At 39.0% G+C, this 14,565-nt stretch overlaps 1 protein-coding gene across 1 annotated transcript in view; it reads left to right on the forward strand.

Annotated features, from left to right (window-relative positions):
* The first annotated feature begins 2,172 nt into the window (after positions 1-2,172).
* The window catches only part of NOL10 (nucleolar protein 10), a 43,658-nt gene continuing 31,265 nt past the window's right edge, over positions 2,173-14,565 (forward strand). The window contains exons 1-11 of the mRNA XM_072331738.1: positions 2,173-2,287; positions 2,506-2,551; positions 3,585-3,683; positions 4,495-4,572; positions 6,067-6,104; positions 9,281-9,417; positions 9,941-10,006; positions 11,221-11,281; positions 11,795-11,880; positions 12,149-12,227; positions 13,533-13,682. Coding sequence (XP_072187839.1) covers positions 2,222-2,287; positions 2,506-2,551; positions 3,585-3,683; positions 4,495-4,572; positions 6,067-6,104; positions 9,281-9,417; positions 9,941-10,006; positions 11,221-11,281; positions 11,795-11,880; positions 12,149-12,227; positions 13,533-13,682 — 906 coding nt within the window. The 5' untranslated portion in view covers positions 2,173-2,221. The remainder of the gene's footprint in view (positions 2,288-2,505; positions 2,552-3,584; positions 3,684-4,494; positions 4,573-6,066; positions 6,105-9,280; positions 9,418-9,940; positions 10,007-11,220; positions 11,282-11,794; positions 11,881-12,148; positions 12,228-13,532; positions 13,683-14,565) is intronic.

The raw sequence follows: 14,565 nt of genomic DNA on the forward strand, positions 1-14,565 counted from the left end.
AGGACCTTAGGATGCATGTCATCAGGCCCCTAAGTAGTAATGCTGGAGTGAGTGTCTCCAGCATAAGGCTGAAGCAGCTGATGGGAGATGTCCTCAATCACAGCTTTGGACTCGGATAGTTGTTCCTGCATCATGTTGCTAATGGAAAGGTGAAGGTCTTAGACTGTAAATTTATAGGCTGTTTAGATCAGGCAAGATATATTGTATAAATATATATCTTCATTTGCTTTTTAGCATTTTTAGTGAGACTTAAAATACTTATATAGAGGAAGAAAGTCTCTACTCAAAGCTCACCATAAAGAGACACGAAGTCTTATCGTTTTCTATTATCAAGTTTTCTGATTTTATTCTAATCCTTTTTCTTTTTCCCCCGTTATACATTTTTTAGGCCTGGATGAATTGGGGATGGAGGAGGGCAGGATCATGGAGCCCCTTGGATGGGATACGGCGGTGTGCTGCTGACTGGTGGTAACTCAGCTGTGGCAGCTCCTGTGGCCCTGCTACTTCCTCAGCTGTACCGTGTGATCACCAAGCTGCTTAATTCCCTTGTGATCACCACGTGTCTCCCTGCTCCCTTTGATCTGTCATAGCAAGGAAGCTTTCTGTGGCTTTGCCTTTCTCTGTGTTTATGAGTACTCCTTCCTCTGTCACAGTAATGTGCAAAGCACAGCCTCCAAACAGTCATTAAAAGCATTAATACCCTATCTGAAGTATCTCCCGAGGCACATTTCTCTAACAAATAATCAGAGTTAATTACCTACACAATTATGACATTGACATTAATTGGAAAGCTTATGTTAGCTTGCAAAACAGCAACCTCAGAGCTGCAGTTCTCAATAAAACAGTTTGTACAACTACTACATGACAAGCATTACCTGCTTAGTCTTCCATTAATGTGTGGTTTTTTTCCCCTCTGCTTCTGAAGAATCTTTTAAAATCCCATTTCCTATTCATGCAAGTGCATTACTGCAGTAACATATGTGGAAGTCTAAAATAGCTCAGCGAAGGAACTCCTAACAAGACCTGATTGTGGCTAATAATGATGATCTTCCTGACCTTGTTGAGGTGTCCTTGTGTCATACCAAATGACTTGGGGAGGATGTCTGGGATTCCTTGAGGAGTCCTGTACTGCAAGATGCATTTAATATGTGAGCAAATGGATTCAGCCTTTATATGTCTGTTAACAGCTAGCGACAGTCTTAGGAATGAGATGGTAGGACTTAGAAACAGATTGAATTCACTCCGAAGTAGACACCAGGTGGATACTGTGCCACACTGCTCCTCAGGCTTCATTACTGGGATTAACTAGGTATGCAATTCAGCTGCCTGAGCTTCTAGTGCCATTTGAGATGTCCTCCAGCTCACGCCACATAGCACATGGGTTTTCCACAGGTCTTGTGTCACCCCATCTAGGTGTCCTGGATACCACGAGGCAGCTCAAATACCACCAGACAATCTACATGTAGGTGAGTGAAGCCTTAGCTCCCCGAAACGGGGACGCAGCACTGAGGGATGTGATCAGTGGGCACGGTGGGGCTGAGCTGACAGTTGCACTAGATGATCTTAGTGATCTTTTCAGACCTTAATGATTCTATGATTCCACTCAGGGAATTCTGTATGTAAGAGCTGTGACATTCATTGTTATGCAAAAACATTCATAGAGTGAAAAAAATATTCTATTGGTATTTGTTGCTGCTCTTCTAAGTCAGAATAGGCAAGGCCTGACACACTTCCACTGTGTCCTTGTCACAGCCTGCTATGGGGAACCTGCATCTGCAGGGTCTGGGCTGGGTGTTCATCGCAGGTCCCCTCGAACCCCTATAACTCTGTGATCTGTGTTTAAAGCGATGCTACATAGAATTTAGCCGGCGCTCTACTTTCTATGTTTGCTGGAAGGATGCTGCTCAACCCGATTCTGCAGTGTCGTGTGGGGCAAGAAAAGAACCCCCTCACCTACGTCTGCCCAAGCGGCTCCTTCCTACTCCGTGATTTCAGCCCGAGCAACGCCTGAAATAGCATCATGCAGCCGCCTTTATGCTTTAACGCCACAGAACGCGATTTTATCTAATGTATTTCCTCCCGACCCCCACTGCCCGCCGACACTCCAACGGGAAGCTGGGTGGCCCACGGCACCGCCCATCCGCCACGGAGTGCTGCCGGGTCGGAGCCGAGCCCGGCCTTCCGCTTCCCCCGCGGCCCGGAAGCGGTGTGCGAGCTCGCCATGCAGGTCTCCAACCTCAACGAGGTGAAGATCTACAGCCTGAGCGCCGGCAGGAGCCTCCCGGAGGTGAGGGGGCAGCCCGGGCGGGACGGAGCCTTGAGGGGGCGGGAGGGCGGGAGGGACGTGTGGGCTCCTCCGCAGCTCTGCGAACACTGATCCTCTACTTCTTTTCTCGTTGAATCGCGGGACGGTTGGGTAGGAATGGTCCTCAGAGCCCCTGTAACAGTTCTCTGATTCTACTTATGTGCCTTAATGTGGATACTGATGTCTGTGTTTCCTTACAGTGGCTCTCAGACAGGAAGAAAAGAGCACTGCAGAAGAAAGATGTGGGTGAGTTTTCCCATCGCAGCCCTCTGCAGAACGAGGCTGTACACGTCTGATCTGCTAACCCAGGAGTAGGCACTTTGCTGACTCAAGGAAATTGTGCATAACTTGTTTTAATAAATACTAGTGTGGTGGATGCATCCCATGTATATTTTATGATCAAATCTAGCTATAGACCCCTGTGTATGTATTAAGCTCAGCTTAGAGGGCAGCTCTGTGATTTTATCATATCATAATCATAGAATGGCCTGGGTTGAAAAGGACCATAATGATCATCCAGTTTCAACCCCCCTGCCATGTGCAGGGCTGCCAACCACCAGACCAGGCTGCCCAGAGCCACATCCAGCCTGGCCTTGAATGCCTGCAGGGATGGGGCATCCACAGCATCCTTGGGCAACCTGTTCCAGTGCATCACCACCCTCTGTGTAAAAAAACTTCCTCCTAATATCTAACCTAAACCTCTCCTGTCTCAATTTAAAACCATTCCTCATTGTCCTATTACTGCCCACCCTCGTAAGCAGTGATTCCCCCTCCTGTTTATATGCTCCCTTCAAGTACTAGAAGGCCACAATGAGGTCTCCCTGGAGCCTTCTCCAAGCTAAACAACCTCAACCTTTCAATTTTACTCTAAATTTGTATTATCAAAGGAAATGTTTACATACCATCATGAGCACTGTGCAAAGCAGCCAACTGAAAAAATATTCACGGAGGTAACAGCGTTGATGGAATGCATTATGCATCTTTGTTGTGTAGAACGTGTGACCTTTTTGTGAATGTGAGGTTTATCACATGGTTAGCACCTCATGACAGACATCTATTTGGTATGGTGATAGCTGGCTTCTCAGTGTTAGTGTACTGCATTGCTCTCCTGGCCTGTGTAAAAGGCAAAGATGTGTATTAAAAAATATTCAGTTTTATTCAGTGAACTCAACATACAAGAAACTCAGCATATAAGAAATCATTACATTATTGGACTGATAATAATGGTACTAGCTTTACAAATAATCTGCCTTTATATGTGTTTCTTTTTCCTTTATAGATATCCGTAGAAGAATTGAACTTATTCAAGACTTTGAAATGCCCACAATTAGCACCAAGATTAAGGTATCAAGAGATGGACAGTATATTATGGCAGTTGGTGAGTTAACTAAGGATCCCACGGTAGCAGAGGCCAAAAGTACTAATAATGTTTTATCACAGAATATGACAGGTAGAAGATAAAGGGTTTTTTAGTTTTGTTTCTTTAATGAAGCATTGAATGTAATTGTGGAATCCTACACTTAAGATGAGATGCAATGAGTGTTTTGGTACTTAGGTTGAGAAACAATTTTTAGCTGTATTAGAAGAACATGAAAACAACAACTTATTTGTTTTTATAGTATGTTCGTAGAATTATAGAATGACAAGGTTGGAAAGGACCTACAAGACCATCTAGTCCAACCATCCTCCCATCACCAATGCTACAACAAACCACTAAACCAGATCTCATAGCTCCTCATCCAGATGCCTCTTGAACACTGCCAGGGATGGCGACTCCACCACCTCCCTGGGCAGCCATTCCAGTGCCTGACCACTCTCTGAGAGAAAAAGTTCCTTCTTATGTCTAGTCTAAACCTCTTCTGGTACAAACTTGCTTTAAATGACTTTTGAGTATTACTTAGTGGTTTGTTTTTTTTTTAAGGATAGAGGATAGTGCTACATTTTGTAACTGTTAACTGTTAAAGTGAGATCCTAACACGATTACTTGTTAGCCCTAATGGTAAAAGGCTTGGTCTTTCAGTCTTAATGGAAGGTAATGTTAAATTCTGTTACTAAGAGGCCTCTTTTCCGTTCACAGAAACATAGATGTAGTGAAGGATGTATATGTAAAACATCATATATTTTTTAAAAAAGGGTTAATATTACCTTTTTGATTAACTGTTCTATTAAAAATCAAATTCTTCTTTCAGGAACTTACAAACCAAGGATCCGCTGTTACGATACTTATCAGTTATCCCAGAAATTTGAAAGGTGCTTAGATTCCGAAGGTTAGTATAAGCTGCAGCTGTTAGTAGGAGAAATCTTTTGTCTACAGCTGCTGCTCTTTCTGGGGAGTGCTGTGTGAGTATGTGATAGCAAGCAGTTCTCCTCTCCTCTCCTCTCCTCTCCAGGTAGGAGAGTGCTTTGTGGTTGCTCAGCTGTTACTGAAATAAGTCCCTGTGTTTTCTCACTGCGGACCAAGTCAGTTAAAGAGAATTCCTTGATTTGTTTTGTATTTTTCTTAGTTATTATTTTTAGACACAGGTGGTAGCAAAGGAAAGGCCCCGATTTCACGTTGTTTGCTGTTCACATTGTTTGCATTGAGAACTGTTGTGATGAGAGCAAGGAGCCATCTAAGATCTGAGAAAGGGCAAAAATCTGCTTGAAATTAGACTGAAGGATGAGATTTTAGGGTCTGTAGGGTTGAGGGGGTTATTTTGTTTTTGTTCTTAGGAGACTAATGGCAGAAGACAGATAGAGGTGAATGGAACTGAGGGGTTGAGAACAGAAAGCACAGAATAGTGCAAGACCTGAATCATGAATGAGAAATGGAACTTGTCTATTTTTTATGTGTGATGTAAGAAAAAAAAATAAAGAAGAAAAAAATGGGAGCTACTGAATTAGGTCAGGAAAAGGGAAATAGAAATTTTGTCATTTGATTCCTTAGTACTGCAAGGAGTCTGGTGTAGATAGAGACAGCACTACGAAGTAGTATGAGAAGGGAGAGTCAGGAAGGCTGGGGAGAGAAAGGTGTGGCATGAGAGAGACCCACTTGGAAAGAGTATGAGTCATTGTAACAGTAAATGCTGTTAATTAGAGCTTGGAGTTCAGTTTTTTGAACTGGCTTCTTATAAGACTTTAGAAGTATGTTTAGCTTGCATTGTATCGTAGAGTCACCTTAAATGACCTACCTTATTTAAATGGAAACAGTTTAGGTGAAGCAGCTACTCCCTAATGTTCCAGACTCACTTTATTTAAAGCTAGGCGAAGTTCTGTATGTTGTGGTGTTCAGCAGAGACAGTAGCCTTTGCAGTTGTGATTATTGGCTCCTCAAAGCTCAATCTCTGGAAGCTGACACCTTAGAAAGGCTGTGTCTGAAGACATGTGTAGTACATTTGATCCCATGTTATTCTTATCATCTTTGATGGTTCACCAAAGATCTGTGGACCACCCACTCACTGAAAAGCATTGGATTAGACCTTCCTAAATACACGTTTGAGCACTGCATTGAGGAGAGTATCAAGTATACAAGAATGATAAAAAGATTATAAGAAGCTTCATAAATTTCTAAAGTTTTCTTAAGTAACTCATTATTTTGCAAATAAGGTTGTCTAATTAAAGATTTTATCACCATGTCTGCAGTATGCATTGACACCTGTGGGGAATACTTATATGGCTAAAGGTTAGCATAAGAGTAAATATTATTTTCAGGCTTTGTGCCAATGTTTGCAAATAAGTTTGCTTACTTAGTTAACTTAAAATTCTCTTGTTCTCTCCTCTAGTGGTTACATTTGAGATTTTATCAGATGATTACTCAAAGGTATGTGTAATGTTTTCAATGTATAAATGAGAAAATTGTGTAATACGTACATTAAAATACATTTTCATATATAGTAAAGGCGGTCGATCAACAACTTTTGGAACAGATTGTTTAAAAAAACAAACAGGATAAACATATTTTTTTTGTACCTTTAAAACATTGTTTTCTTTGCCTCTTTGTACTGTAATTTGCCTCACCACTTGTAAAGCCTTTTGTCTGCAGCAGAGAACAGCTTCAGATAGTCAGCTACCCTGTGATCAAACTAATGTGAAAAACATAATTAGCTGTTCTTGCTGGGGTAACGTTTGGTTATAATTGCTGTGACAGTAGCCAACATGCACCTTTTTTGAGAAATGGGGTAGCTACAGCTGAATTAGGCTGATTTGCTGTGGCAATGATAAGTAAGCTTGTGAAGGAGGCAAAAATTGTGGAGAGAAATAGCATGTCTTGTTTATGGACTGCTGTATTGGAGGAAACAGTTGAGTTATTACAACTATGTGCCTTTTTTAGGCTCAGTACAATTATCACTTCCAGTTCTGTTGAGGGCCCTCAGAAATGTGCTCAAATTCTTGTGTGTATTTTCCAGCTGCAGCAGTTGGTGTGAGAAAAGGTGTTGCCTGTTCCTTAAATCTTTGCTGATTCATCAGAGTGTTAAGTCTAAAATGAAATATGGATATTTAAGCACATCATTTTGCTGATTTAATTACAGCACAGTGTGTTAATAGTTCAATTCTTACTGTATTTCTTTTTTTCCTCGGGGACTTTATCATTACTGGTAGAGGTTTGTCTTGTATTTTCAGACACATCATCTAACCTTCTAGCTCTAGGTTTTTCAAGTGAGTTTTCCAAGAATGTATGAACTCAATGGAAGAAGGAAGTGACTGATATAGTAGGGTAGCCTCCTTCTTCTGGTTGTAAAAACCAAGCAATTATGTGCAAGGCTGAGGAACGTATTCTCATTGTTCACCCGTCTCTGACTGGTCAAGCAAACAATAAGGCTTATGTGTGTTTGTGAACTGACATTAGGACTGTATTTCAAACTGAACCTTGACAACCGTATCTTCAATTGTATTTTCCTAAAACATCCTAAATTGTTGGAAAGAAAATTGATTTTAGGAAGTTACGCCATTATAGATGTGACAAAAAGAGGGGATAGTATTTGAGAAATTGCAGTTGAAATGGTTAGAATAGAAGGAGACATCTAGGGCTCATTTCCTGCATGAAATAAGACCAATGCTCTGTGATCACCTCCTAAAGAATAGTTCCCTCCTGTCCTGCCTGCCCAACCAAAGCTGAAATTTTTGCTACTGCAATGAGTTTGACTGTCCTTTTTGTAACTGCATTTCAGTTGTAGGCTGCTACTGGATTGTTTCACAGTATCCTCACTGCCTAACTAACAAACTCGGATTCTTCCAGACTTTTCATCTAGGGCTTGTATTCTACCCCTTGTCTGGCTTGGTTTTGTTGAGGTCCTCTCCAGTCTGCTCCTACTAACCTTGTAAGGCATCATTTTGAGGTTCATTTGTTTTCACAGAGCATACTGTTCACTTTTGCTCACGTTTGTATCTGTACAGTCAGTTATGTTTCTGTGCTCTCTGGAGGTTTAGGTTTGGACTAAGTTTTAGACTTAGGGGAGAGTGGTATCTCTTCTACTGTAGTCTTTTCCTAAATGACAAGTTTTCATTTTTCCTCTGTCTTTTTTTGTCACACGCCATTGGCTATGCTTTTGCTCCCACATGTTTGTAGGTTTCAGAATTAATTATTACAAAGGAAAAACAAGCATGACTTCCAGTTCAGTTGTATCCTTTTCTAATAAAAGAGGGCATAATTGTCTTCAAGTCCCATGTTGTAGATACATCAGCTTCAGACATAAAATTGCTAGAGGTAACGTAGTTGTTAGCAGAATATCAACTACAAGAAAATAGAAGTCTTTTTGGAGGTAGTAAAAGAGAACTCAGCAAACTGTATCTTCCCCATTCCTGGTAGAAAGTTTCTTGATGTCTTACTGATAGTGAACTAACAAGGTGATATTGGTATGTTCAGTTAAATATGGTTTAATTTTGTTAAAGAAATCACAATAACATTTCTAAACTACACAAAGATACAGAGATTTCAGCATTGTCACAGCAAAATCAGAAAATACTTATCTTGTTACTGTTACAATGAAGAGCTTTGCTTGTTGTAAACCTACAGTTAAAAACATAAAGAAGTTAAGCACGCAAAGGGTTGGTTGGGCTGTGTTTTGAAAAACATCATTGTGTAACATCAGCTGTGCAGCTGCATCTGTAATCTTGTATGAAATAGTAATTATACTTGAGAAGAGTGATACTTGACTTTCATCTTGGATCTCAAGAGTGAGCCCTTGAATAAAGGTTGAAGTACTAGAGTTTCTGATACTAGAAAAATGGAAAGGACAGAAAGGTCTTAAATAGGCATAAAGTAGCCACTCAGGTCAGAACTTTGTACATACCTCATATAAAGGGAAACGTGTAAATAAACATGACGGATTCAAAACAACTGTTGTACTTTGTCTTTGCTGAGCTGCTCACTAGTAGTGTAGGTAGCAACATAGTACAGTTGGGGGAAATTTAAAGTCTTGAGGATTTAGTATTGTGTGAAGATATACAGAGTACACACGTTCTAAACTGGCACCTCTCTAGTCTGATCTAAAAAGAGTTGAGCCTCAGTTGTTGACCTGTAATTGTCTATATCACTTAATTGTTTGCCTTCACCATAGAGTGATTTTGGGCCAGAGTGATGATTAATGCATCCCATAGTATCTGGGCAAGGTTTAAAGTACGGCACAAATGTGGTGGGAGTGGGAAGAATTCATTTATATGTATGTGAGTTGCGTTATGTTATTTAGTCATTTAGATCTAGCTTTCCAGTGATGCCTTACTGCAGGCTTAGAGGAACAAGTAATTTGTCTAAACTTCCGTAAAAACTTCAAGTTATTACATATGCTACTGTAAGTATTCATCTTATTGTTAATAAAGAGATTGCTATGGCTAATGAGAATGAAGAATGAATTCTATCATTCTAGTAGAAATTATTTAAGTGGGTTGTGATAAACCTATGTGAGCATGAAAAAGTCACTGGAGGTTGTTTTCTGAGGCCAGCTGAGGAGCTTCTGTTATCTCTTCTGTGTGTTTCAGTTCTCTCTGTTTTATTTTCAGATTGTCTTCTTGCAGTGTGACAGATATGTGGAGTTCCATTCACAACATGGACATTACTACAGGATAAGAATACCAAAATTTGGTAGAGACTTCTCTTATCACTATCCGTCATGTGACCTGTATTTTGCAGGAGCAAGGTAATGTTTGAATGGATTAGTTTGTTTCACTTCTGTCAGGAATGTTTTCCAAGTGCTGAATGAATGTTAACTGAAAATTTATAATGCTGTTGTATTGGAAAAAGCAGGAATTCTTTCCAGGAGAAGATTGCTTATAAAGAGTGAAAAAAGTGAAAGTCCAAAATTAACTCAGTTTCCTGCATTGAGACTTTTATTCTTTGATTCAGGTACTTACAAATTTGTTGTCAGAATTGCAATTCGCTGTACTCTGTTTTAAAAGTGATGAACATCTTAGTAAGGAAACTGAAGTAGCTTTTTGTGGAGATTCTTCTGGACAAGGCTGGATCAGGCCCTGGGCAACCTGATCTATCTGTGGTGTCCCTGTTCACTGCAGGGGAGTTGGACTAGATGGCCTTCGGAGGTCCTTTCCAACTCTAAGGATTCTGCGAACCTATTCTATGATCTTTGATGAACATACACGTTATCCTTTCTTCAGTGTACAGGAAAGAAGTAATTGTGATTTATTTATTTATTTTCTTTGTAGTTCTGAAGTATACAGGCTAAATCTGGAACAAGGAAGGTTTCTGAACTCCCTGCAAACTGATGCTTCGTAAGTAACTGTAATGCATGATGTCTGTCTTCTGTCCACCAGGTGGAACCAAACTACTGATATGCTCACCGTCAGAACTGTATCTGAATAATGCCCAAATACACAGGAAAGTAGATTTGAAAAGCAACATATGCCTAGTTTGAACCTCATTTTATTTAACTTTATGTCCTGTAATTCTTTGTACCATTTTTTATTCTTTAAAATATCCACACAAATAATCAAAATCAATTAAAATTGCTTAATATAGACTTATTATCGTATTATATAACTTTGCCATTACAACTCAATTTAGCCATCACATAGGGGCTCAGTAGGTCGGATAGCTTAAGGAGTATTTGGGTGGGCATAACTATGGACATCCAGTAGCAGTGTGGGGGGGGAAAAAAAAGGGGAAAATCCTGAGCAGCAGAGCTGAGTCAGGAGTGAAATCTGAATCAGGGAAATGAGAATTGAAGATTTGGAAAGCCTGTGAGGCAGGGGAACTGTGTGAGTTATAGAATTATTAGTAGCGTTCTTAGAATAGAAGTTGGGATGAGGAGTGTAAGGAGAAGTATTTCTGTTTTGGAAGAATTGGTGGAGAAGTGCAGGGCTGTGGCTTGAGCAGTTGAGAAATGGGGTTCTCAGAAGAGGAAAGAGTAGACAGGCTGCTTGTCAGAATATATTGAAGATATAAGCTTCTGAACGTGTAGTCAGGAAGACATGTTGATGTAATTGAGTTAAGAATACAGAGGAGCAGAGCAATATGGCAAGGGTTGGTAGTAGGTGGTGGGCTTTGACAGAAGATTATAGAATCACTGAGGTTGGAAAGATCCTGAGTCCAGTCTCCTGCTCAAGGCTTGGCCAACACTGAATTCAGAAGACTTTTCCCAGGGGTTTTTGTAAACTCTGAGAATAGAAATTCCAAAGCTTCTTTTGGCAGCCAGTTCCAATGATGAGGTACCCTCAGGGCATAAAAATATTATCCTTACATCCAGTTGGAACCTCACCCATCTCAAGATATCGGCACCGTCTCTGATTTTCTCTGATAGCTCCAAATTCTTGGTAAGCTCCTATTAAGTATGGGAAGCTGCTACTAGGTTGCCATCCACTTACACATCCTCCCCCCACTCACCACTTTTTGCTTTTCCAGGCTAAACAACGGTGTATGTGATTACAGAATTCTTTTTAGTTACATTATTCTGAAGTCACTAAACTTGTTCTTTTTTCTGTTTTAGAGAGAATAATGTTTGTGACATAAATCCTGTACACTACTTATTTGCTACAGGGACAGCTGAGGTAAATGTTTGCATTCCTTCTATAAAAAGGGCAGCAGTGTTTGTATCTCTTTTGTATTAGTTTGCGTGAGGATAAGAAGGAATCATGACAGGAACTTAAGTAATTAATTTGATCTTGTTTGCTGTGTTAAGTATAGATTTGTTAAACAGGAAGACTTAGAGAGCAGTGCAGGTACAATTTCTGAAATATCTTGCTTGCTGAGATACATGAGATTTTGCAGATGAGAGAAAATATTGTTATCTCTCCTGAGAATGTAACTCTCAGTTGAAATTTGCAGGCCTGTTTGCCCACTTAATCTTGGGAAATCTAATGTTAACCATTTTGATTCAGAGCACATTTGTTTTAAATGCACATGAAATGTGTGGAGCTTGTGTGCCATTATTAGTACAACTCTTGTTGTAAGAAATTCGATTTATTATTAATAGATAAAAGAGTTCATAATTTTATGTAAAGACTTTCATGGTATCTGATATTTGTTGCATGAGCTTAAAATATATTTTCTAAACTCTTTAGGGTAAAGTGGAATGCTGGGATCCAAGAACTAGAAATCGAGTTGGGCTGCTGGATTGTGCTTTAAGCAGTGTGACAGCAGATACAGAGTGAGTAAATGCTACCTTTGCAAAGGACATTCTTCTGGTGGTTTTTGTTTGTTTGTTTTGAAGTTTTGCTTCTAAAAACAGTTCCCACTTGGCACTACAGTGCCTGCTGCCATCACATTGCTAGTGTAAGCTTTTCTCAGTTATAAAGTAAGTCTTTATGTGTGGTATGTCTGAATAAATCACACTATTATTTTGGCTATTTTTAACGTATGAAAAACTTAGATCATTTAGAGAGAGAACATCTAACTCTAAGAATTGTGCTTTGCAGGGTGGATCGTTTGCCATCGATTTCAGCACTGAAATTTGATGGAGCTTTGAATATGGCTGTTGGAACATCTACTGGGCAGGTAGTCTTAACTTCTTCTACAACACTTCCTAGGAGATCCTTTTGCAGTTGCCAGTCCAGGTCTATTGTGCACTGAGCGCACTAAATGTAATACACAATAATACAAGTATTTCTAAAACTGTAAATTACTTGTGTAGAGTAGTAACAGACATTCTTAAGCTGCAAATTGATTTTGTCAAGTGATCCTGTTCTTCAGAATACGGAAGGGTTGGCTTAATATCATCACAACCTCCGACCTGCATACTACAAAATTTCAGTCTTTGTGGTTTTCTTAAAACTTAAGGATCAGTTATGTGAAGAAATTACTCCTTTTTGAGACTGTCAGTACTGGTTTTAGTGCAATACACATGCTCTACTTTATTTTGGTGGAGGCTAAACAAGCAGAAGTGATTGTCTTTCAACTAATGTGTTGGGTTTTTTTTATCTTATCCTATGAAGCATCATTTTGATTCATTTATTCGTTGTTTTCATGCTAGTCATCAAGTAGAGTATGAGGAAATTTTTGTCTGCCTTTAGTGATCTTTCATTGGGTTAAGAAAACTGCTTTTTGGAGACAGTTATAAGAATTGTGCTTGTAATAATGCTATTATATGTGCTGTGCAAGCTTTACCAGAGATGTATTTATAATCTGAACTAAACAAATGGATAATATTTTTTCCCTCAAATTATTAGTATTTATTCATATGAGAAATATAAGGTTTTTTAGAGATTCCATTGGAAATTTTGTAGATAAAAAATGCATATTTCTGGAGGATGGCCGATATTCACCACTTCTCTTAAAAAATAGTTGCCTTCTCTGTTGTTTCTGTGAGTGAAAGGAATACTCACTGAATCTGAAGGGTATCTGAGGATTTAAGCCTTTTGAGTAAGAATAGTTTACGGTTTGCTGTAGCTACGGTAATGGGAGGATGGTTAGACTAGATGATCTTGTAGGTCCTTCCCAACCTTGTGGTTCTATGATTCTATGAATGCAGAAGTGTGATATTAGTGATTTAAAAATACTGAGAGAGCCTTGAAAACGTTTCAGTTTTTCAATTTTAATTTCAATAGAAATGAAAAGGACTTTAGAAAGATAGTAAACTCTTGGATGCAAGTTTAATTTCTCTGGACTAAAACATTCTGTGGTTAAAATACATTGTCAGGATAAAATGGGTTTATTTCATCATTTTCAGAGCCTGAAAGGATTTCTTTATGGAAAACAAGCAAACAAAAATCTCACGTTGAGTTAAATCATTAATGAAGACCTAGTTTGACTACCTCTTAATCTTAAAATATTGAAAATTTGATCTGTCTTTTCTTCCTCAAGGTTTTATTGTATGACCTTCGGTCTAGTAACCCACTGATAGTCAAAGATCACCAGTATGGCTTGCCCATTAAGTCAATTCAGTTTCACCATCAGTTGGATTTAATAATCTCTGCAGATTCTAGAATCATAAAGATGTGGAACAAAGATACAGTAAGTGTTTTTCTGTTGCTGCGTTTGTATCATTTCCTTTATTTATCTATTTATTTTTAATTTAATGTGCAATTTGAGTAATAAAGTTGAAATTCAAAGTAGGAAGTTGAGTTTTTAATGTGTTGTAATTTACATAGCATTTTTTCCTTGTCTGGCTGAGCAACCCTGCATCTGGGAAGGTATTCAATAGCCTGTCAGGTATAAAAGTACAGCCTTGGTGGTTTTTTATCTGTTTGTGTATGTCTGCTGATGATTCTTTTTTCAGTAGAAGGATTTAAACACAAAAAGTGGTATCTCAGCCATTGCCTTGGTGTGTGTATTTCCATTAAGTGGACTATGAACATCCAATACGGAGAAAAAGCGGTCATCCCAGTTCTCTTCTCGAAGGAGAGCTTGCTTCAAATGTAGATTTGTAGTGGTTTATGAAGTATTAAAAAGCTTCTTAAAAAATGTAAAAGCTTCTTACTTTTACAGGAAATTGCATGGATTTTGAGGCAGATATCATGCCAAGATCCATTATGCTGTATTCATGGATTAAGTCATAATAGACGACATCTTTATCCCTGTCTTTTGCACCTATAGGCAATGTTGTAATCTAATTACTCTAAGACTTTCTTTTGTTACATTATGCTGTTTTTTTTTCCTTCTCTTTCCATCAACGCAGTGTATACAAAATACGTTATCCTGTAGATTCACTCTAATTCTACTGCAACTTGATTTGGTAAAAGAGTCGATCTTTAGTCATTGTATTCCTCCAAAAGCAACTTGCTTTGTGCTGTATCTGTGATTTTGTGGCTTTGTAATGAAACATATCAAGAGCAGTTACAGTAGTTTAGAGGCACTTATTTTCTAACAATTTCAGGCAGCCATTTTTCTATTGTTG

Source organism: Excalfactoria chinensis, chromosome 3 (genome assembly GCF_039878825.1).
Source record: "Excalfactoria chinensis isolate bCotChi1 chromosome 3, bCotChi1.hap2, whole genome shotgun sequence".
In the NCBI taxonomy this organism is placed as follows: Eukaryota; Metazoa; Chordata; class Aves; order Galliformes; family Phasianidae; genus Excalfactoria; species Excalfactoria chinensis.